Source organism: Rhinolophus sinicus, linkage group LG15 (assembly GCF_036562045.2).
Source record: "Rhinolophus sinicus isolate RSC01 linkage group LG15, ASM3656204v1, whole genome shotgun sequence".
In the NCBI taxonomy this organism is placed as follows: domain Eukaryota; kingdom Metazoa; phylum Chordata; class Mammalia; order Chiroptera; family Rhinolophidae; genus Rhinolophus; species Rhinolophus sinicus.
Genome location: NC_133764.1, coordinates 29,340,035 through 29,365,215, shown reverse-complemented (window position 1 = coordinate 29,365,215; position 25,181 = coordinate 29,340,035). Strand labels below are relative to the sequence as shown.

Sequence of the window (25,181 nt, the reverse complement as noted above, 5' to 3'; positions counted from 1 at the left end):
AGGTTGGTGTGAGCTGCGGTGGGCTGCTGTGTGCTACCCTGGGCTACCGTGTGCTGCCATCAGCGGCCAGCAGCCAGCGTGAGTGGCAGACAGCCATCGTGAGCAGCCAGCAGCCAGTGTGAGCTTCTGTGAGCGGCCGACAAACGCCTGGTGACCGACTGCCTAAGCCCGGAGCGCAAGGCTCATAATACCAGCATGGGCCAGGGAGCTGTGTCCTACACAACTAGACTGAGAAACAACGGCTTGAACCGGAGTGGTGGTGGTGGGGCAGAAGAAAGGAGGGGGAAAATCCATGACTATTGGAACCTCAGAATATGACTTTATTTGGCAATAGGGTCTTTGCAGCTGTCATTAGTGAAGGATCTCAAGGTGTGAGACAAAATCACACTAGACTAAGAGTGGGCCTAAATCCAGTAACTAGTGTCTTATAATAAAAGAAGAAGATACAGAGAGAAGAAGTTAATGTGAAGACAGGTAGTAATTAGAGTTACGCAGCCAGAAACCAAGGAACACCTGGGACCACCAAAAGCTGGAAGAAGGAAGGAAGGATTCTTCTGTAAAGCCTTCAGATGGAGCACAACATTGCCAAAACCTTGATTTCAGACTTATGGCCTCCAGAACAGTGAAAGGATACATTTCTGTTGTTTTAAGCCACCAAGTTCATGGTAATTTGTTACGACAGCCCATGGAAACTCATACAGTGCAGGAGAACATTTGAATTTAATATGGACCATTCAAGTTTAGTGTTGCCTATAGAATCCTTGTTGGGGATGGCCTTTGCACAGGTGGACATGTGAGAACAGCACATGTCAATTTGGGAGCCTTCCATAAAAAATGGTCATGGAAAAGTCAGGAGCATATGAGATCACCGGGAAAACATTTGGAGCAAGAACATAGGGTGGAGGACAGAACCTAAGGGACTACCTCGGTTGAAGGTGGGGGAGGGGAAAGAAGGTTGAGAAGGAACTACCATTCAGGATGGAAGAATTGCTCTGTCAGAGCGCACAGCGGAGAGAGTAATACAAGGTGTGGATGGAGAAGCGATGCTAGTTTGAAAATTCTTTGATATGCATTCATTTCCACACCACATTACACTGATTGGGAGGAGATGGGAGTTAAAAAAGTAGAGGCAGCAAGCGTTGACCACTCTTCTAATAGAGTTCGATTGTGGAGACAGAGAAATGGGATTGATTGTATAGATGGAGAACGAACACATAACCGAGGGAACTTAATGTTTATTTCTCTTTTTAAGAATATGACACTTTTCTTTATACTTATAGGCTATAGGAAGGAAGTTAAGGAGAAGTTACAAATAATCAGTGAAACAAGTTTCCAGAGAACAGACGTATAAATATTTTTTACCGTGTACCCACTATGTGCTGGGCACTGTGCTGACTGAGCCTTAGCTGAATGATTTCATGGATCTTCTCAACATGACTAGAGAGTAGAGAAGGACTATCCCTTTTCTATGAGTGGACAAACTGAGGCTTGGAACAGTAAAATAGTTTGCCTAGTCAATACATCTCGGATTGAGCCCAGGTCTGCTGACTGCTATATCTCGGTTCTTATTCTATTTTTTTCCATTTGACTAAAGAAGGCAGTGTCTTTCTCTGATTCACAAAGAATGAGAAGTAGCAATAAAAATAAGAGGTAGACTTGAAATGGAGGAGAGAGACGTTGTTAAGTGTTTCAGTCACGTGGTCTGTGTCCTCATTCAACCTGTGAGTTGAAGTGAGCAGGTGTGGGGGAGGAAAGTGAGGTCAAGCATGGGGTCTTCAGACAGGAAGGGATTTAGGAGAACCTCAGTGGGGAGATGCTTAGGGAGCCAACCAGGGAGAAAGAAAAGACCTTGCCTAATAGTTAAGGCTCCACAAGGATCAGTGGGCTGGAGTTTTAGGGATGCTGACCTGTGTGGGGAAGCAGAAGTCTATCTCAACATGAACATCTCACTGGAAAATTTTTAATGACAGCTCTGAAAATGCCCCAAGCCATAAATACATTTGATTTTTAAACTTGAGACACCCACACACTCCAGGGCTCCAAGAAACAGCCATCAGAGATCCCAAGGGGATGATCAGCCCCAAACCACTGCTGAAGAAGAAAACGCTGACCAGCCTAGAGTTGGCCTGTCTGGTCCAGGCCCTCCCACTGCCTTGCCGAAGCCAGGTGCACTCAGCCTTTCTGGCAGGGTTGCTATTCTGATATGAAAATAACCCAAGTCCTTGACTCAAAAATAACAGCTGCCAATTTGCATGAGAGTTTTGCATTTCATATTTGGGTTTAATACCCAAATGCTAAGATTCATTTGTTTGACCGTAGGTAAGTGGTTTATGGGTCCAACCAATAAAAATCCTTGCAGGGTTCCACTCTGATGCACCCAGACCCAGCTCCCCAAGCTGGATGGCTGTTCTCCCGCCACCTGGTACTGTGCTCGTGTTGGATTGACCCTCATATGAATTATGGGTTAAAAAGGACAAATCTGTTGAACTGAAGGCTCGTTACTTTTAAATGAGTCTCGGGCAGGTGCATCTCCCCCAGTTCACGTGTCGATCGAGAGCTCTGCTGTGGGGCTCCGAGCCCTCCAGGGTCTCAATTCCCAATGAGCAGCCCCTCCTTGGAACTCCCTGGCACTGGGTGTGAGGGCAGCAGTTATGGAGTGAGAGGTTGGAGAGGAGACAGAAAAGAAGGTGTCAATGAATAATCGCAAGGCTGCATTCTCCATAAAGGCAATTACTGGGATTGATTGTTTCCATGTTTCCTTAGTCACGGTTCAGCTTGTTTGTTTCATTCGGATTAAGACAGATGAATCCTGAATCGCAGAGGCGTGTCATGTCAGGAGAAACATCAATGGCACATTCAAGGGCTCTGCCTTATTGTACAGATGCCGCTGGGGCCTTAGCTGGGCTGAAAGGGAACCACTAGCACATGGGGTGAGGGTGGGTGCCGTAGACTTGGGGATTTTAGATAAGGCATTCTCTCTGTTTCCTTCCCATGCCTGCTGTTGTGAGATGGTTTTCCAACTCGAGTGTGCATCCACATGCCCTGACAGGCTTGTTAAAAAAGGTGCCTGGGCGCCATCCCCAGAGTTTCTGATTCCATGGGCCTGGGGTTGTGCCCGAGTATTCGTATTTCTAACAAGCTCCAGGCTGCTTCTGCTGCTGCTGCTGCTGCTGATGCCACAGGTTCAGAGATCCCACTATGAGAACAGTGGGGTAGTGATCAAGAGCCTGGATGCTGGGACCAGACTTTCAATCTCAACCCTCTTATGTACTGGCTGTGTGATTGTGGACTATTTTCTTAACCTCTCTGTGCCCCCATTTCCTTATCTTTAAAGCAGGGTAATATTAATAGTACCTAGTTCATGGGATGGTTACAAGGAATAAATGAATTAGAACCTGGACTCACTTAGCCCAGTGCCTAGTGTAGAATACACGCTCTTTACATCCTGGAGAAATAAATAAAGGAGCCGGTCTTTTGGGATTGTGAGGGTATCCGCCTGTGTCACTTCTCCAACTCATCCAGCTCCCAGGGAAGCTGCAGGGTCGTTTTACCCAGGAGTTGTCAATCCCATCTCGGTGGCCAAGAACATGATTGTCCAGCTCCGTGTCAGCAGGAGGGAGGTTACGTCCACATCCACCAAAATCCTCAAGCTACCTTAACCCTTAAAATCTACTGAATATTCTAACGTAACTCAGTGAAACTGGGACAGTAAGACGGTGTGCATTTGGGATTTCTCTCCGCGGGGCTGGTAGAGGTGCTGCCTTTTCTGTCAAGCTCCACTGTATCCTCCTACTGTTTCCTGCCGTTTGTTGAATGCCGACTCTATGCCCAGCACAATATGTTCTACGCACGTGATTTTATATAAACGTCATAATGTCACTGTTAGGTAATAATTATTATCCCTCTTTTAATACTGCTAGAGTTCAGAAAAGTTCAATGACTTGTCCAAAGTCACGTAGCTATTAAGTGATAAATCCCACATGAAGAGCCAGGTCTGTCTGACTTCAATAATTTATGATTTTAAGGTCCTTCTATACAACCTCCCTAGCTTTGCATGAATATTTATCTAAAGGGTAAGGCCGGGTCCGCAGGTCTTCTGCAGTGGAACCTGCTCCCCAAAGGTAAGCACGCAGAACTGGAATTGCCTCTGATTTAGGAGTCTGCTTTTCTCAAGCATGTGTTTGGACTCATGGAACATAATCCTTTTGGAAATGTCCTCTTCAATGACTTGCCTTCCATTGCTTGGTTATTCTCTCTGGCCTGACTTCTGGGTGAAATTGTGTTCATGTTGCCAAAAGCGGCTTCTCTTAGAGTCTGAATTGGGATATTGACTTAGCATCTTAACATTTCTGATCATGAACAGTACTCCCAACCAAATGGTGAGGAGAGCCTCCAGAGGCTGTGTGGACGATGTGGAGAAAGAGAAAATGGTACGCTAACAAAACGTTCCTCTTCTTCCATAGTGTTCCTTTCTGCCGAAATTCTCCATTCACATAGAAACCAAGTATGAGGACAACAAAGGAAGCAACAACAGCGTGAGTAGCCCCTGCATTCCATCCTGTGCGCTTGTCTCTTGGGCTCTGAGAGTCGCCGTACTTTTCACAGCCCCTGTGTGTCCAGAGCCAGCAGTGGGATCTGTGCCTGGGACCTCAGGGGAGTTCTGGCCTTTGCCTTCTGAGGGCTGTTGCCCTAGGATTTCTGTCTGTGTTATTTTGTCATCTAGCTTTTCTTCTCGTTTTTATGTGTAGAAGTTTCTGTGACCTGGAGTAATTGTTATCGGGGATGGAGAAGATGGTAGGGACCTTGGAATCCAGGATTTGGTATCTGATCATTAGGATGAACACACATCTCAATGCCTGTTAACATTTGCTTAGAAAGATGAATACAATCAGATGTATGTGTGCATTCTGATGTATTTTGCTGGACTATGTTTATGTTCACATATCTACACATGTACATACATATCCCACCTTAAGATCAGTGTACCTCTCCTGCAAAATATTTACCTCATGAGGCATTCTGACCCTTAACTAAATTTCAGCCAGGTACTTGTTTATTAGCGTTGCTTAAAATGCATCTTCTAACCTATCTTTTACCCCAGCCTCTTTCCATTGGGGCAGTGCATTTCTAAGTTCCCTCCTCTAAAAGTGAGTGTTTTGACCTGTTAAGAGCCATACCATGAGATTGGGCTGTGGGTTTCATGAAGACCCATTGAGGGAACAGCCTGGATCTAGAAGCTACAAGGCCTCCACTATGAATTTTTACTTCATTTACATGTTTTTGCATTTATGGAGAATGATGAAGATTGAAACTGTGTCAAAAAGGGCAAGAGAGAGTTTCCTGACAAAGTGGCCCCTTTGATGTTGTCACTGATCCAAGAGAATGCAAAACAGGATGCAGGAGGTTATAAAGGCACTTAAGTGCCATGAAGCAAGATCTAAGGACTCGTAAACATCATCAACTCGAAAACCTTCCTTCATGTGAAAACAGTCATTGAGAAGAACTAAGAAACCCTCTAGAAGGGACAGCTTTAGGGAGACCTGCTCTGTAGTTCTTTGTGTTGCCATCTTCTAGAACCATCTAGAAAGTATCTGCCTGGGGCAGGAACAATTTCTTCTAGAAGGTCTGTGTGTATTTGTGCAGGACACAGGTTGTCCCATTCAAGGTGAAGTCTGCCTAGACAGAGCTTAAGTGGTTCCCAAGAAGTGTCACTCGAACTATATTTCACATCAGCCTGGTGAGGGAGGGCACTCATTCATTCATTCATTCATTCATTCAGTATTCAGCAAGGGATAATCAAACACCTTCTATGTATGTATCACTATATGAGTTGCATCAATGGTATTAAAAATACATTTGTCAAACTTCAGGTACTCATAGGTTAGCTGGGGGTAAAAACCAACATATTAACATGACTTAAAAACATAAGCTTGATAATGGGATTCCCTTCCTTCACTCTGAAGAGTCACTTCTGGTCAACCCCCACTCAGAATGGAAAGAGCTTGAGGAGTAGCATTCAATAATGACCCATCTGTTGACAAGGACTGACTTGGCTTGTACCTAGTTATTTCAGCTTCTAGAACTAAGTTAGAAAACCTGGAGTTTATCAGGAGTTAGCCAACTATTTTTTTTTGGTAAATAAAGTTTTATTGGAACACAGCCACACTCACTCATTTATGTATTATCTTGGCTACTTTCATGGTACAACAGCAGAGTTGAGTAGTGGCAACAGAGTTTAAAATGGCCCACAGAACCTAAAATATTTACTTCCTGGCCCTTTACAGAAAAAGCTTTGCTGACTCCTGGTTAGAAAGACTCAAATCAGAACAGCACCCACTAGCACCCACCAAATTTGACAACTTCATAGATCTTCTACCAGCTGTCACAGCTGAATGTCTTGCCTAGTCTTCCTGGAACTTTCCAGAGCAAAGAAGAGTGTAGGTGGCAAGTGTACTTACTGTCCTCCCGCTGAGTTCAAGATAGCCAGTGGTTAGCATTCTCTGGTGGTTAGTGACCTCAAGGGAAAAGTTTAGGACCATCTCCTTTCCACAGCCTGAAATTAGAGGTGCTTTGCTGGCCAGCTTCATCAAAGTCTCCTTGTGTAAACTACAGAGGGTGCCAAAAATATGTATACACATTTTAAGAAAGAAAAAACTATTAAAATTGTAATACTCAATGTATACCAGTAACAAAAGATGAATGCAAGTCACGTGTATACATTTTTGGGGGACCCCAAGTAGTGTTACACAGTCTAACTTGAACCCTTGTAAAATAATGACTTCTTTTTTTCTGACTGGAAAATTAACACATGATTATTAAAAACTTGAAAAGTACAAAAGGAAAAAAAAGAAAAACCAGCAGTGACTCCGTAATTCAGAGGTGACTGCTGTCAGCATTCTGGTACGTGTTGCAGATTACTGATGAATTTACTTTTTAACCACGTCTCCTAAAACTGAACCGTATACTACGCTGTTTTTAACTTGTCATGAAGTATTCTTCCCAGTATGATTTTTAATGGCTGCACTGCCTTCCATACTTAAATGTACTCCTTTAAATAATTGCCGGTCACTGGATATTGAGTTGGGCTTGACCATTTTGACGTAGCCGTGGACCATCAGGAAAAGACTGATACAGATCAGATGGGCCTGAATTGCTTTTCCTGGCACAATCTTAAAATACGGTGGGGGTGGATTTTTTTTTAACATCTTGTAGTCTTCTCAAACAAATTCCCTTCCTGTCTCTTTTTCTCTGTTGCTCTGTCCTCATGAATAGTTAAAAACTGCTCCATTTGTGGAGGTCTAGGGAGGGTGTGTGGCCTCACCATGATCCCTGTACATTTATAGGAACAGCACAATCTTCTGATTTATCCTCTGCTCAGTTCAAGTAGTCAAAAAAAAAATTCACCTAATTGTCATTTATTATCTTATATCTCATTTTGGCAGGTGGTCAGTTCTTTTTACTACTCTGCTAGGAATTTAGTTTTGTCACTACTGTCCTAGGAATTTAAAATCCCAGGGTGTCCACCCTCGAGTCAGGCTCCTTGCTTAGAGTCACCATCCCCTGTCTATGGCAAGGGCCAGGCCTCTCTGAGACTTAGGCCGGCCTGCAAGAGAAGCATTAATCCCTGGGCACTTGTGTGGCGTGCTTGTCAACACGACTTTCTCTGGGAGAAATGCCAGCTATTGTACCCTGTGTTGTCTCCTTCTGCCCAACTTGCTGATTCGGAGACTGCCATTGGGCCAGCTCCTTAGGTCTCTGTCATGGCACCCAGCTCGTCCAAGTGCACATGCTGCCATCTTGTTACACTGATGAGGTGCCTGGCTCTGCTCCACAGATCCCTAGGTCTTGCTTCTGAGGCCACTGGACCACACAGGTCAGCCCCAGCTGGATTAGACTTTGCCAGTTCACCTTCTTCTAATTTACATATTCAGCAGCAGCTGTTGGTCACCCAGCTGGTTCAAGGTTGGTCCTTGGAAGGCAGAAAAGGAAGACTTCATTGGTTTTCATCTACCCTTTTAATGCTTCGAAATCAGAACATGAGAAATACATGTGTATGTTAATAATACTTACTTTAATTATTAAAAAATAGCTCTGTCCAAGGGTTCAAAAGGAGAGCCTTAAGCAGATAGCGTGTGCTGGCCTGCGCTTTTTATGTCCACAGGTGAGTATAGAGGTTTTGGTGGGAGACAGAGTTGCTAAAGAAAGCAGCACAGCAGTGAGTATTTCTCCTGTGTCACCGCTTTGCCAAATTATTTCATAAACTCAGTTCATTTCTTTGCATTTTCTGGGTGTATAGTCTTATCACCCAGCTATCATCCTTCATACTGCTATCTACACCCTGTTTCCTGCCTTACCTGCCAAAAATTTAATGAAATTGATGATGATAAGGAGCAATAATTAAATTGAAAGACGCTAGTGATAATCATATTGATTAGTGATTGAATAGAGTGCATGGTGCTATCCTATTACCCATCACTATATAAGTAATTTTTTTACATGACCCAATATCTAGTATAAAAAATAAAATAGTAGTGGGTTGACTATGTTTAAATATCTTCTCTGTGTTAAAATAAAGCTAGCATATTTATGATTGTGAAAACCTATAAATTGTGAATACATCAACCAGGACACAATGGGGAAGTTGTCTTAAATTGAAGTCCATTTATTTTATTCACATACAGACGAGAATTATTTAAGCCTTAATTAGTGCCGGGAAGGATGGCACCATGCCAAGTTAAGGTTCTGTTGTTTGTCCAAGGCCATAAATCTAGATCTGGGAGAGTCAGAGCTTAGCACTCGTGTGACGGCTGCTGCCAGGTTACTGTCGTTCACTGGGGTTAATGGGGGCAGCCTTGCCTTTACTTCCTCTTCCTAGCAAAGCAGACACCGTTTACAGCAGTGCTTCTCAACCTCGGCTGCACATTACACTCCCCTGAGAGGTTTTCGCAATGGCTCGTGCCTGGTTTCCACCCCCCTAGGATTTCATTGGTCCTGGGTGCAGGTTGGTCCAAACCAGCCAACACACATGAAGGACAGAACACTGTCCCTTTAGGAATGCCAAATTCTCCAATTGGGAGTGTGTGCAGTTTCAGCGGCCACCCTCCTGTTAAACCTGATATGACCTCTTGGGGAGGGAGTGGTGTAGGATTTGCCATCCTCACCCCATTTGAGCATCTAGACCAAAGGTTCTCAATCATGGCTGCATATTAAAGTCCCCTGGGAAGCTTTAGCACTCACCAGTGCCACTCTCTCACCCCCCGGGATTCTGATTTCATTGGTCTGGCATGAGGTCCAGCCCTTGAGGCTGAAAACTATAGATTTCAAAGAAATATTATGTGCTATTTAAAACCAATTGTGAAATTTAGGAACTCAGGTTCTCCAATTTCTTCACTTCTTCACACCCCTGGAAACAACGGTTTACAAAAAGCATGTTTATAACCGCTTCCACCACCACCCACGTACACACACAATAAAAGGGCTTGAGGGCACCGTATTTATTCTCATTAGCCATTATTCCTCAGCAACCAACCTCCTCTGATCAGATGGAAAGAATATCCGGTTTAGTTCCTGGAGCCATGAGGCTCTGTCCTTCACAGAACTCTCCTTGGAGGTCGCCTGAAAGAAATATTTGGAATTGATTAATGTCTAGTTGTGTTGTAATGAAAGAACACAAAGTTTTTCTTTGTGAAACAAAAAGATCAGTGTTGCAGTCCCAGCTATATGACCTCAAGCAACGGAGTTTGGTTTCTTTATCAAGAAAATAGAGTAAATAATGCTTGCGTGACAATGTGAAAGATTCATACAGGTTAATTACCTGGAAGCACCTCATAAACCGTAAAGGGCTATACAGATAGTAGGTATTGCTTCAGTTATGGACATACCTTGGGATTAACTGTGTTAATGATGATTTCCTAACGAGGCTCTGCTTTTCTCTGAATTGTCAATAAACCATTTCATGTTCAACAAATTTTGGGTACCTGCCATGTGCCAGGCATTCTGAGAGGCACGGAGGATCCAGCTGGAGAACAGATAGGGCCTCCACTATTATGGAGTCAGGGAAAGCAGATAATAAGCAAGAAAACAAACAAAACATTCAGCCACAGTAAGTGCAAAGAAGGCGCTTACTAAATTGGATGGAGGGGGAGCTCAGCTTGAAGCCATGTGATCAAGAAAGGCCTCAAAGAAGAGGTGACAAGTCCCTATGAGACCTGAGGATGAGAAGGAGCCAACCGTCTGAAGGGTTATCCAGGCAAGGGGGCTGTTGCGGGCTGAGTTTTGTCTCCCCGCAGCCACCACCAAATTCATTTGTTGAAGTACATGACAGGCCATGTGAGGACACAACTAAAAGGTGGCCATTTGCAGGCCAAGGAAAGAGCTCTCAGGAGAAACCAAACCTGCCAACACCTTGATCTTGGACTTTTAGCCTCCAAAACTGTGAGAATGTAGAATGATGTTATTTAAGCCACTCAGTTGGTGGTATTTGGTGACGGTAGCCCTAGCAAGCTAATACAGGGACGATAATGGCAAAGGTCCCAGCCCCAGCCTGGCACATTCCAGGAACCTTCAGAAGACCAAGGAGAGCACGTTAGGACTGAGAGCAGACTAGTAGGAAGTGAGTTTTGTTTTGTTTTTTAAGTAGCAGAAGCCAGATCATGTGAAACCTCTGAGGCCATAGCAAAGAGTTTGGATTTTAGTGCAGTGTATTTTAGTAGGAAGTTACGCAAGGATTTTAAACAAAGGAGAGAAATGGTATTTATGGGGGTTTTTAATAAGCTTTGCAGTTTGGAATAATCTTACATTTATACTAAAGTTGCAAAGAGAGTACAGAGAGAGCTCATGTACCTTTTACCCAGCTTCCCCTAATGGTAACATCTTACATAACCATGATGCATTTTTCAAAACGACAGACTTTATTCAGATTTCACCAGTTTTCCTACTAATGCCCTCTTTCTCTTCCAGAATCCAGTTTAGGATACCATGTCACATGGGGTGATTTATATTTTTAAGTGTTTGCTCGGGGCATTCTATGGAAAAATGGGTGTTAGGACAGCAAGAGTGGAAGCTTGGAAATCCCGTTGGCAGGCGATTGCGATGATCCAGACCAAAGATGATTGCGGGATGGGCTGAAGAGATGGCGGGATATAGATGTAGTTTGGAAACAGACTGACTTTCTGTTGGGATTAATGCATGAGAAGGGGGCAAAATGAGAATGACCTCGGGATTTCTAGCTTGGTCTACTGCCCCTGAGTGGGTGTTCCCTGCCATCGCCAAAGTGGGGAGCAGTGGAGGAGAAGCAGGTTCTGAGGGGAAACCCAGAGCCCCATTTGAGACACAATCACTGTGAGGTACCAGTGAGATTTCCTAGTGGAAGGGGCAGGTCAGGAGTTGGGTATGTGAATCTGGATTTCAAGAAGAGGTGTAGGTCATGCCTCAGAATTGAAAATGAGTAAAGTTATATAGAGAGACGAGTGACAGAAAAAAAAAGAAAGTTCTGGATCCTCCAGGATCAAAAGCACCCTAATAATGAGAACGACCTTCCTGTGGCTCTCAAGTCCAACTTCTGATTATTACCTTTTCTCCTTGATTAAGATTCATTGTCCATCACTGAGTTGCCCTTGGTTTTAGGGAATCAGACTATCTCATGTAGTTAACTAAAAAGTTTTAGTACCTGAGAAATCTGGTTTCTTCCCCTGGGTGGCTGCCTGCCCTTGATGAACTGAGGAAGCATTTCAATGCATTGACTCGGCTCATCTTGCATGACGTTGGAGAGATGGCCAAGTCTCCCCCTGAACACAAATAGCTTCCACTGAAGTTACCAACTGACAAAGAAGGAATTTTATCATCTAAGGAGCGCTCTATTTTTTTTGAGAAATTGTTATTGTAAGAGTCATTATGAAGTTTGTTTCTTACTAGTATTAGTATTTTTATGTTTAACAGCAAGCAGACAACATGGATAGATGGAGGGTAAAATTATTTACACATTGCAAAACGTATGCAAGTTAATTTGTAAAGCAGAGGTGCCAGTGAGAAATGCAGGATCCATATTTACAGGTGTCTGACTCTGATTATCTTTTCCTTAAATGAGTTCTAATTGAGGGCTACAGAAAGAAAGAAAGCATTTGCTTTATTTTTAGACAGGATCTCTGACGTCTTCAACTTGTATCGTTCTGTTTTTTACCCGTAGATGATTATAACCAGCTACCTACAAAAGCTGCAGTTTTCTCTAAAAAATAGTGCTAAATACAAGGTTGCACAAGACACCCCGATTTGCAGTTTCAAAGGCTTGTTATCCACTTTGGTCCATGAAGTGGAAAGTCAATGGATTTACTCAATCTGTGTTTAATAGTATCATTTGAGGACAATGGAAAACAGGTCATGTTTGATTCCTTAAGATGTTGCGTTTGCTGTTTGTGGTACAATTTGTGATCTGAGAGCTGGATGTTAAAAAAAAAAAAAGAAAAAATGTGGGCAAAAGGAGCATTCGTCGTTCAACAGGAGGACTAGCTTTCTGATTGGGGAAAGTCACCAAGCACATTATCTCTGCAATTCAGAGAAGCTAGGACTTCTTGCTAGGAATTATTATTATTAAAAGATAGAGCTTAAACTAGTGTTTGCTTTTTGTCTAGGCCTAGTTTACTGGTACTGTGATAAATCTAAAAGTGTCCTGCCTGTGCTGACCTGTTAGAACTAAGTGTTAGGAAGACATTTAACCAAACTGGTCAAAGGGACGAGGCTGAACCATGGGTAGGAAACCAGAGGTCAGAGCTTAAAAAGCAGTACCAAGTGTCACGGTCTGGGTGACCGTTTTACAACTACAATAGGAATAACTGACTCAAGCAAGAGTCAGCAATGTCTGCTAAAACCATTGAGCGAAATGTTGGGGAACAGGAATTCACACTGCCGTAGAGTATCACTACAGAGCTTATGTATTAATTATAAACAGTGGAGAAATCTACTGGATACCATCAAGTAAGCACATTTTGCATCACCAATAATACGACATAATGTGCTTTCCGTTGTGACATGCTGAGGACACAACGTCACCTATGCAGTATCCTTGCCCAAAATGTTTAACCTGAATTCAAAGAGGAGGAGACAACCAGACAAATCCAAATTGAGGGACACTCCACAAAACAAGTAGACAAAAGGAACCAATGGAATTCAGCAACTAAATTTAACACCTAATCTTTGATTAGATTATGAGTTAAGTGGGAAAGGGTAGTGCAGGGAGCAAGAAAAGATATAATTAGGACAACTGGGGAAATTTAAATATAGACTATATATTAGATAATAGTATAATACAATATTCGGTCACTATTAATTTTCTTACCTGTGATCACACATTGTGAATCTGTAAGAGAATGTCCCTGTTCTTAGGAGATATATACAACATATTCGGGAATGAACTAACTCTCTCTCTCTCTCTCTCTCTCTCCATATATACATATAAAAATTTTACTGGGGAATATTGGGGAACAGTGTGTTTCTCCAGGGCCCATCCGCTACAAGTAGTTGTCCTTCAATCTAGTTGTGGAGGGCGCAGCTCAGCTCCAAGTCCAGTCGCCATCTTCAATCTTAGTTGCAGGGGGCACAGCCCACCATTTCATGCAGGAATTGAACCAGCAACCTTGTTATTGATAGCTCACACTCTAACCAACTGAGCCATTTGGCCACCCCTCCGGAAGCTCAGCGGCAGCTTGTTATCTTCAATCTAGTTGTGGAGGGCCTGGCTTACTGGCCCTTGTGGGAATCGAACCAGCAACCCTGTTGTTCAGAGCTCGCGCTCTAACCAACTGAGCCATCTGGCCGCCCCACAAACTCTTGCTCTTATACGGTGCAGCCAAAAAATTTTTATTTACATATGTATTTTTTCTTTTTAAAAAAAGTCATAAAAATTGAACTTTTCACATGTTGCAAAGAGATATCAGAGAGCTTACTCAAGGTTATACGAATCTTTTGTTTTTCTCTAGCCATGAAGGGAACTTTTCAGTCTTCTCTTTCTTTTAAGTGATCCTGGTTTCATTAATGAAACTGAAAAAATAATAGCCTCATCATAATTATTATCAGCATCATCATTGATTCTATTCATCCAAAAGATGTTTATGAAGAGAAAATTGTTTGAATTGCAGAAATCCTAGGTTCTCTCTGAGTAATTTCATTCTCTGGGTTATGTTCCGAAGTTTTGGAAAGGCAACTAGAGACGATTCATACTAGACGTCTAAGTGTACAACCCTGCTAAGGGTTATAGCCCACGGTGTGTACCTCCCTGTTTGTACACTATCCTATCTGTGGCCCCCTAACTATAGCACTTATGCTGTATAGTAATTGCTCATTTAACTGTCTCCAACTTATTTAAAGCTCTGTGGGGGCAGACACCATTATTAATATCAACATAACTTGAATGGACCTAGGAACAATCTAACTTTCGTAGATCAGTATAGATTATTAAAGGGCATAACAAAGACTAAATAAATGATAAATACTCCATGTTTGGGTGGCCGGTTAGCTCCGTTGTTTAGTGCGTGGTGCTAATAACACCAAGGTTGCCGGTTCCATCCCCGCACGGGCCACTGTGAGCTGCGCCCTCCTTAAAAAAAAAAAAATACTCCATGTTCATGGATAGGAAGACTAAATACAAAAAAAGTAAGTTTATTGCTATATTAATCTGCAAATGAAGTGTAATTCCAACCAAAATCCCAATAAAATTGTCATAACTTGATTGTAGAAGTTTAAAAATAGCCAGAAAGAAATTTTGAACAAAGAATGAAAAGGGGGGATTCATCCATTCCAGATAACAAAACCATATTTAAAAAGTATTGTATCAGCACAAAGATAGAAATAGACCTAAGCTTATAATGGGAGTTGGATGCGTAGTAGATAAAGCATCTCAAACCAGTTGGGAGAAAAGATATTGAGTCATTTTTTCTTAGAAAATGACATTGGCTCAATTGACATTTCTTATGGAAAAGTAAAATATTAGATTCCTACCTCACTCCATATTAAAAAATAAACTCCAAAAGGAGTTTAAAAACTAAAATCTAGGAAACCATTCAAATCATTTAAGATATACTGTCTATGGATACGTTTACGTACTGTAAGAAATATAAAGTTTATAAAAAATATGGACCAGGTTCACAACAAATTTATGATAGCGGTCAGACTGGACTAAAAGAGGAAGGGATTTCAACTTTAAATATGAAACTCTTTTTTAAAAATGGAGGAGGGGCAGAATCAGAATCAAATATGACAAAATGTTTACACGTGTTCATTTTGAGTGATGGGTAATGGTTGTTTGTCATATCATCTTGGTATCTTTCTGATGTTGGTCTTTTGAGTTTGGGAAAAAAAATATTCATCTAACACTACTGTTTCAGGAGATTTAAACCTCTATTTTTTGTGATCCACTATCAGTTCCTGTCACTTAGCAGTTGTTTCCCAAAAGTTTGGCTTTTTTTCCCCCTCATAAGCAACCAGTTACTGTGGGAAAACAATGCACTTTAAAAAAAAAAAAAAGGCAGAGAGCTTTGTTTATTTACCTAGAGCTTTGTGTTTATGTTTGTTGAGTCCAGTTGCTGGCACCTCAGTGACTGGATTGCTCCCGACAGATGGTAGCCATCAACCTTTGGTTCTTAGAGCATTTTGGATGAGGACACTTCAGGAGTCTGCCAAAGCTAGCAGCTGGCCAGCCCTGTGGAGCAGAACGACGTACTAGATTCAGAGAAGTCACGAGCCTTGGACCAAACAGGTTCCAAAGCAGGGTTCTGAAGCCCAATGATAATGGGACTTCATTATTCTGCATTTCCCCAGCTGTGAAAAGGGAACCATGGTGCTTCCTTCAGGGATTATTGGGAGAATTCAGTGAGACGATGCATGTCATTTACTCCATAAAGAGTGGTTCTTTTCTTTACCTTCAGTTATGTTTCACGGGAACCACTTCAGATGCTTGGAGGTCTGCAAATGGAGAAATTGTTGGCGGAGTTCTTTTGGAAGGAAGATGCTAAGTTCTCATATTTCTGAAGTCTGCAATCCCTACTCCTTTTCCACCATCCAGGATGGGGCATCCTTAGGCGTGCATTGGGAATCACATGTCCCTGGGAGCATTTTGAGTTCAATTTTCCAAGGTGGGGCAGGGATTGGTCACTGCCCAGAGCTCTGGATCCTCTGCTTAGTGGCCTTCTGCCTGGAAGTTGGGGGTTTGGGTTCAGATCCAGTCCTTCCGTGGGTCTCACTTACCTGAAGGGGATCCTGATTCACATCTTGGCTCCAAGAGGTGGCAGCCACCTGTCCAGCGTAGTGATCAGGAGGATAGAGGCAGAATGGTGAAGGGATGAAAACTGCAGGCACTGGAGCTGGACCAGTTGGGTGTGATTCCCGGGTCAGCCACTTAGTGGGTGGTTAAGGCATGTTACTGCACCTCTTTGTGAAGTAATAGGTGTACTCACAGTTCCCATTCATTGGGTGCTTGTGAAGATTAAATGTGTTAATCATGAAAAGTGCTCAGAACAGTGCTTGGTGCACATAGTAGGTGCTCAACATGTTAGCTGCTATTGGTGTGTCCATATTTCATCAAGTCTACGGTGGCCATTGTTTTTCATGTTTTAACAACCTTAAAAATGGAATGGATGTTAGAGTTGATGGCATCATACAGTTGGAAGCGGCAGCATTGTTCTTTTTTGGTGGTGTAACTGGTAGTGTCTTTGATTCAATGAAAGCAACATGAGACTTCCTTCTGCACCGGATGTTGAGATGTCTGAATAGTGAATGTAAGCACTGAATAGCATTTGCATATAAAGTGTGAACACTGTACTGGATTCTGCCAAAGGAAAGTCATTGAATAATAAGCTACTCAGTTATTCAGGCCTGGGAGGTTGGTAGTTAACTTTTTCCTGGACACTGACTGGCTTCCTAGTAACACGACTGACTTGCTAGTGCTCAGAAAGAGGGATGGTTGAATCTTCTCTGTTCATAGGTTCAGAGCCATCATCTTTGTAAAAGAGATTTCTCTCTGAATTCCCCGGATGCCATCTAGCTGATAAACACCTTCAGGGACTAAGTCTCCAGTAGTGTTTTAGTCTTTTTAAAAAGTGGGGCAAAGGGGTGATAGGAACTCCTATGGAAAAGAAGCTCGTGATTTCCAATAGACATAGTTTCAAAGCAATTTTTGTTTATGCTTTTGATGCACTGAAAGCATTTCTTCTATCTGCTCTACTTGTTTGCAGACTCTGAGTTTTAACCAAGCAGCATATCAGCTATTGCTCACCAGATGCTGTGCTTGATCTTCTGAGACTGATAGCAATTCTATCTGAACAATATTAAGCTGTTAAATCATATTTAAATCATATTTCCCCACTAATACTTATTGAAGGCCTGTTTATAGTCCATCAGATTTTACAGCCATTTGGTACATTATTAAATACAGACCTTACAGAGCTTCATCTGAAAATTGCATCTTGCTCCCAGCCCTTTAAAGAGATGGTCATAAATACTTTTGGAATACACGGACCATTATATGGAATAATTTTAATTTTCTTTAGCTATGCCAATCAGATTATTAATAACTAGATGTTGAAAAGCATTAATTAAATGTCATCATGGAGTACATACTTGGGGTGAAAACAAATAATTTACTATTTATTGCTAAAATGTTTTATTATCACTCAGAGGAAATCAGAAATGTGTCATGAGTTTGAGTTTGTTTTTTAACTCAACTTTACCTTGGTTAGCATGTCAAAAACTAGAGTGAAATATTGAAATAAAATATGGAATGTATTAAGGGAGATCCTCAGGAATGAAGGACACTGGAAAGATTGATTTTTTTTTTCTGGTAACTTAATTTTGATGTATAGGTGAAGCCTTGTTTTCAGCACCCACTTAAATTTGCTTAGAACCATCTGGGTCTCTTGAAATAGATGATATTACACCAGATACACCCGTTGCACACAGAGCACGCCTTTGGTGAGGCTTTTTGTAGCAGTTTGGAATCGAAAACAGTTATTGCTTTAAAAAAAAAATGAAGTAGTCATGTGATATTCAGGGAGACTTAATATTCTGCTTTTGCTAAGAGTTCCTATAATGGCATTGCTTCCTCTAAGATTTGCTCTTATTATTCAAAAAAATTTTACTCTTAGAAATAATATTCTCTCATACACTTAAGGGTAAAAAATTAATTAGTGACTCCCTCTGGGTACAGATTTTTGAGAGTTCTGGTTTTTGCCACATCTGTTCTCTCACTGCCGTGAAGACTGTCTTCTGGTACCACCCTGTAAGTCTGCACCATGGGGTACTGATAAACAGAAGGTACAGTGGGGAAAAATTATCACCACGCACTTATGCAAATAGGAATGTCCAATGGAAAGGACGTTTCCAACTCTGTATGCTTTATCTTGTTCCAAGCCAGTGCCCTGACAGATAACAGGTGTTTAGTTACATTGGACAAAGTCAAGAAGTGGTTTTATTGGGCAACACATTCAGAGACTTTAACAGGTTTTTCCCTGCAAAGTTGGGGTAATGTACTTGAAGAGTCCTACACTGTCTCAAGGGCAGTCAGCCCCAGCCTTGAGAGATGGAGTTGCAGCTGTTTTTAGCAGACCTAAATTTACTTGTTCTGTTCCCAACCATTCTTCTAAATTGACATTAATGTAAAGTCTTCTCATTTAAAGACTGTTCCCTTGTTTCCCAGAGGTGTAGTAAATTCTTACGTTTCAAAGCTTCTTACCCCCCTGGATTTTCCTTACCCCCTTGGATTAGTTTTTTAAATGATAATAAATGTTCTGAACTGAATAATTGATATAAGCCACCTCTCACAGTTCCTACAGGTAATAGATGTTTAGTAAATATCAATTATCTTCCTCAATCCTTTTGTCTTAACTTTGCCATGAGAATCTGAGAAGTCATTTTGCCTTGAAAAGAGAGGATCATCTCAATAGTGCATTAATTCATTGTACCAGAGGCATTTGTTGAGCATGTATTTGGTACCAGGAGTTGGTAGTTTGCGGAGGTAAGTCCTGTCATTGCGACATAATATGGTAGGTGCTATAGGGAACACAGGGTAGAAAAGGAGACTAGAAAGAAAGACGGGATTGTGATGCAGGGAGAGACTAGCTGAGGAACAGGAGAATTGCAGTAGGTCAGGTGAGAAAAAATGCCGCCCAAAATTTAAAGCAATGGCAATAGAAATACAGGAGAGGATTAATGAGGAAGAGGGAGAGACACTGGTGCCTAATTAGATTTGGGGGTAGAATGGAACAGTTGTCTGGGATAATTCAGATTTTTGTCATGGATAGGTGGTCGTGCCACTGTGACAAGGAATTTTTTTGTAAGTGGTTTAGGAGAGGTTGATGAATTTAGTTTGGGTCTGGTTGAGTTTGAAGTGCTCATGGGAAATTTAGTGAAAATAACCAGTACAAAATTGGGTCTATAAATCCAAAGCTGAAACCTAGAGATATAGATTTGGAAGTCATAAAGCAAAAATAGTTTGAAGTCATGAAAATGGAAGATATTGCCTGAAGGATAGGTGTAAGGTAAAGAGAGAAGAGGGGAAAGGCTGGAACCTGTGGGGATATCAACATTAAAGGGGAAGCAAATGGAAGACTATCCCATAAAGATGAATGAGAAGGACTGCCCTGAGAGGTGGGAGGAGAACGGGGGGGGGGGGGGGGGGCGTGTTAGGGAGTCACCAGGCCCAAGAAAGAGAAAATGCCAAGGAAGAAAATGTCACCAATGATAATTGCAACATAGTTCAGGAACATGGGATTTAAAAGGTCCTGTGGGATTGAGCAATAAGGAGGTCATTGGTGACCTTTATGAAAATGAGTGAAATTGTGGGCGCAGAACCCAGCTTGCAGTGTACCAAAGAGGAATTCAGAGATGCTTGGCTCTGAAAGGAGGAAAAGGAATTGAATCAGAAAGGAACTCAGGGTTGAGGGAGAAAGCCTGTGGAAGATTTCCCATCTTGGTAGAAAACAAGTTCATGTTCTGATTCATCTCCTGTTCCAAACACATAGCAACAACAGATAAAATACAAAAAGAGAAAACCAAAATGATATCGCTAGACTCATAGATCAGAAACAGGACAGAAACTCAGGAGGATGGGTGTGTGTGGAGTGGCTGGACTCTGAGTCTGGGGCAGGCCATCGCAAGTGTTGATATGGGTCTTATGAGGCAATGGGAGTGCAAATGTTCCGTGCAAAATAGGGGACCAGGGCCAGGCTCACTGTTTGAAGAAAGAGGCCTGGAGGGGACTCTTCCACTGGTGAAAGGAGGCTGGAAGAATCTCCTATGACTGCCATGGCTTAAAGTACCGTTTTGCTCTTTAATGGTTTTAGGTTTTACTGTAAATTGATGCAAGGAGTAGTGAAGGGAGTGAAGATGGAGAAAGAGAGAAAAGAGAAAAGCTTCCCACCCCAAAAAACCCCACAAACCAATTCTTAAGAACGATAGCCAGTATGATCAACAATCAGAACATGAATTGAATGCAAAATGGAATTTTAGAGATGAATCTGATTAAAATAGTATTTTGTGCGGCTCAAAGAGGAAAATAAGGAAATAATGTCCATTTTAAAGGGATGAGAAATTGAATAGAAACTAACAAAAAAGAAACAAGAACTGAGGATTTGAAAAAAAGCAATTAGAAATTTGGGAACTGAGTCACTGAAATGAAGGACTCCATAGGTAAGATAAACTCCAGACACAACTAAAGAGATGATCAGCGAATTGGAAGATAGTATTGAGGAATACAACCCATTTCATAGCACAAAAATAAAAAGGTTTTTTTTAATAGCTAAATTTTTATTAGCTATTAACAATTGAGAGTTGTGAGTTGCCATATGATTATCTCATAGGAGCAGAAAAATGCAATAGAGGAGAAGCAATTTGAAATAATAAGAGCTGAGAGCTTTCTAGAATTGAGGAGAGACATGAAAACTCAGATCAAAAGTATACTTTGAATAATAGTAACAATGGCTAACACTTATTGAGCACTTATGTTTCAGGCACCATTCTATGTGCTTTCCATGTATTAACTTATTAATTCTCTAATAACCTTGAGATAAGAGCATTCTACATATGAATATACTAGAAAGAGAGAATATGTGTAACTTGCCCAAGTTCACACAGCTGGGTGGTTAAGCTTTCACCCCCAGCAGTCTGGCCACCCTCTAATGTCACTCTAATACTGAGGAGATAGACAAAAATAAATCCATAGTTCGTTGCATTGTAATGAAACTGCAAGGTATTAAAGATTTTTCAAAAGCTCTTAAAAACTACTTCAGAGGAAACAGAGATCACATACAAAGGGACAACAATAACCCAAACTGTGGACATCTGATTAGCAATAATAGATGCAAGAAATGAATGAAGGAATATATTTTAAAAGTGAACACAGGGAAAGGTGTGGGATACAAAAAATGTGGACCTAGCGATTGATACATTTACTGTCATAAATTAACTCTTGGCTGTGAAATACTGAGAGGAAGGAGCCAGCAGGAGAATGAGAGTTTGAAAGAGCCTGCTCCCGGAAATCAGAAAGCAAATGGTCTTCATGAACCTCCAAGATAGAAAGGGCTGGGCAGGCAAGAATATGTCTATAGGGAGGAGAAAGAGGGGCAGAAAGTCACTGAAAGGGAAGAAGACAGGAAAAGGGGCTTATGGAGGAGGATGGAGGTCATAGATCATCTTCATGGGAAATAGATGAGGGAACCACCTCCAGAAGAGAGAAAGGATTACTTGAAAGATTTAACAGTCTGGTGATTTGGGAAATTTTGAATGAGTTAGTGCCACCAGCCTAAGTAATTGTGTCATTTCCCCAGCTGTGCTTTGCAACCTACGTGTAGGAACAGAGGAAATGGTCGAATTGATTCAGGATTTGCTTTCAGAGTGGGTTCAGCAGGGAATGGAAAAATTGAATGAGTAAGTGAATGAAGGTCAAAATGAACCTTGGAGTCCAGTAGAGGCTCTCGGGGATTGGAGAGCTCAGCAAGGTCAAGGAGAAGGTGTCCCAGGAGTGAGAATGAAAGAATTGAGGTTGAGGTTGAAGCAGTAACTCGAGTTTTCAGATTTCAGAGGTAGAATAATTCCAGGAGATTCAAGACCAGGATGGGGCTTGGGAAGCAGTAGGTGGGAAGGAGAATAGAGGTGAAGGTCATTGAAAGAGAAATAGAAGAGGAATTAGGCCCCTGGCATTGGATGGGTGGTCCATATGGAACTGAAATCACAAAGCTGTGGGCATGAGTTGGGGTGAATCAGAATGTTGATTGTGGTCCTCTCGGACCTCGTTCAGTGAATTGAGGGGCCAGCATTCTCCAGATTGTGAATAATACCCACCAGCAATGAGGCCTGTGGTTAGAAAACTCGAGCCTGGAAAGAGGAGGGACCTGAACGGTGCCAATCATTCTACAAGTGTCCACTAACCTCTAGGAATTTTCTGTCAAGAAGTCTTTATGATTTCTAGAAATGGATTGATTGATGATTCTGAATATGCTGCCTCATTAATGCTGAGATCTATATTCTAAAGGAGTACATGTCCTCTGCTTTATGCTGGTGACTCAGCTTATGACCCAAGTGCCAAACCATGAGGGCCGTGGTGTTTGCTGTATTGCAGACCCTTCACTGCCTCTTAACCAGAGCCAGTGGATTCATGTGTTCAAACTATACAGTAATCACAGAATTCAGTTGTCCTCTCACACCTTCCCTCCAGGTTCCAAAGTCCAGAATCAGAGCCACTTGCTAACTCGGGTGATGATGGTAGGGCCCCATCTAATGGCCCTTTTGCAAAGTACAGGTGGAACAAGGAGGCTGTCTGATGGCCCTCAGTGACAGGAAGGCAAAGGGGATAGAAGGTAAACCAGCTGTCCCCGGCTAGGAAGTAACTTCCTCGAGAGTGGGGGGTAATAGTGATGATAGTAATATGGATATTGGCAGGAATATTTACTGAGCTTCACTTCAGCCTCCTGATAACCTGTCTCTAGCCACGATCTTACCAAATCCTCATAATTATGAATAGCCCTGTTCGACAGCTGAGAATTGAGGCTCAATGAGAGCGAGTGGTCTGCTCAAGGTCAGAGCTAGCCAGTGTCAGACCTGGGACTTGATTCTAGGTTAGTTTGGCCGCGAAGCATGTAATTCATATCTATATTTGGCTCTAAAAATGGACTTATGAGGCTGCTGTGGAATCCGCTACCTGAGTGTTTAAAGCCTGGCTAAAGGTTTAAATTTTCATAGTGAAGAAAGCAAGATAGTCCTTCCCATGTCCTTCCCATGTTACAGAAGCAATATCAAGATTTTCTTTCTCCTGCCAAGTTTTGTAGGGCAGTAAATAATCTTGAAATGGAAAATAGCTTTTCAAGCTTGTCTTCAAATATGGGTGGAAGGACAGCTCAAGGACAGGATCCTCTTGAGTCTGGCTGAAGTCAGATACCCCAGGATGAGAAGGTGAGGATGGTAAGCTACTCGCAGAATGCTGGTGGCATGCGCAGAAGAGGAGGAAGATGATTAGATTCTGAGAGAAAGAGGATCTAGGTGGAAACGCTGTGATAGGGAAGAGACTGGCCCCAGGCACCCAAAGGAAATAAGTTAAAAATAAAACCAGGCTAACGATAAACCTAAGGGCTCCTTGACAGGAGCAAAGTTGAACCGAGAACTCTGTTCAGTTTTCCTACCTTTTGGTCCGTATGTACCTTCCTCAGCTGAGCTCAAGGGCCAAAAGACATCTGAAAATATCCACAACCAAAAACTACTCAGCATATCTCACCACGTGGAGAGAGAGAGCTCTGCAAAAGTCTTTGTCCTGAACTGTTTATGGATTTTCCATAGTCTGTGCAAGACCTTGGACACATGCCACATGCCAACTGGCAGCCGCCATCCAGCCTAGGAACAAACCTTGTCCCTCATGCCAGAGAGCCCTCATGGAGTTTATTGTGACTTTCCCATGGTTTGTTTTGTTTTGTTTTTTGCATATTTATCTCCCAATCATTTCTCAATGAAGATTTTAGTTGTTAGGAGAAATTGCATTAGTGGCTCCTGGATTTCTGTCTTCCCTCTAAATGATGTTAGTGGTAAATAAAGGCCATCCAAGTAGGTCCTTGTATTCATATCTGTTGTGGGTTGTACCTGGGAGTCAGCGTGGACAATAATAAGTAATGAGTAGGAAGGCAGCTCTTCAAACCAGGCGGGAAAATTCCTCCAGTGCCAGACAGAAAAGTGAATTCAGTATGCGCTTGTGTAAGGTACCAGCACCGAAGCAGAACACCTAACACTTAGGTATTAAGAGCAGTGTGCTATGTATTATCTCAGTTCACTTTCACCACCATCTTAAGTGGGTATTGTTACGCTCACTTTGCAGGTGAAGGCACCGCTGTTTAAGTGAGGTACCCCAGGCCACACAGGTATTAACTGACACAATTGAGGTCCCCCAGTCTCCTGGTTGTGTCCTTTGCTCTTTCCACGCTCCACCTCAGCTGCCAAGAAGCAGATCCTATGGCCAGAGTGGACCTATGGGAAGTGTCAGAGATGGAAGCTTTTTGCGCTAAACTGGCTTTCTGGATGAATGGAAGAAAAAAATATTTTCTTTATCAAGCCTTGGAGGAAAACACTCTTTCCTCAAATACCCAACGTGGACTTCCTCCCTTTTTTTTTTTTAATCATTAAGGCAAGTGACCCTTTCTTACCCAAACTCAAATTCAGATGTCTTCGAAGAGATGTTTAGAGAATGAAGCATTGTATAGAAAACCGGCTTTTCCCAAAAGCTCTAAAGAAACACTCTTCTAGGCCAAGTAACCTTGACAGAAAAGGTTTATATATAAATGCAGGCTGGCGATGCCTGGCCCACCCTTGGATGACCAGGCATGGAGTAAGGGCCCTTTGCCTGGAAGTCCGTATATCCATCTCAAGAACATTTGTAAAGCTGAGCCTCATAATGGAAATGCTGACACAACCTGCTATCAGCAACCACGATATTAAACAGGCACAGAGCCAACAGCGCTGGCTTGGAGCCAAGGAGGAGAGATTAGCATCACAGGGAAGAGATTTTAGGCTCTGGGCCAGGAGGGTATTTTTCTTTTCATTAAAAAGTAATAAAAAGGGAGAGAGAAAGAAAGATAGAAAAAAGGAGGAATAGTGCAAAAAAACTCTTGTTTAGCAACCCTCCTTCCGATTGTCCTGGAATATCCATATACGCATAGACACAA

General features: G+C 42.1%; 1 protein-coding gene and 1 long non-coding RNA gene across 3 annotated transcripts in view; one reads left to right on the top strand and one right to left on the bottom strand.

Annotated features, from left to right (window-relative positions):
* Window positions 1-25,181, top strand: part of PITPNC1 (phosphatidylinositol transfer protein cytoplasmic 1) — a 215,199-nt gene that overhangs the window by 136,237 nt on the left and 53,781 nt on the right. Inside the window, exon 5 of the mRNA XM_019732864.2 lies at window positions 4,464-4,535. Coding sequence (XP_019588423.1) covers window positions 4,464-4,535 — 72 coding nt within the window. The remainder of the gene's footprint in view (window positions 1-4,463; window positions 4,536-25,181) is intronic.
* Window positions 4,542-23,798, bottom strand: LOC109448027 (uncharacterized). 2 transcript variants are annotated; one of them, XR_012492282.1, is made up of 5 exons: window positions 23,655-23,798; window positions 15,537-15,688; window positions 9,530-9,615; window positions 8,071-8,195; window positions 4,542-7,969 (listed from the first exon to the last, which is right to left on the bottom strand). It is a non-coding gene; the product is annotated as an uncharacterized LOC109448027 (long non-coding RNA). The 2 variants fall into 2 exon arrangements; XR_002137454.2 differs by lacking the exon at window positions 23,655-23,798 and adding an exon at window positions 16,234-19,643.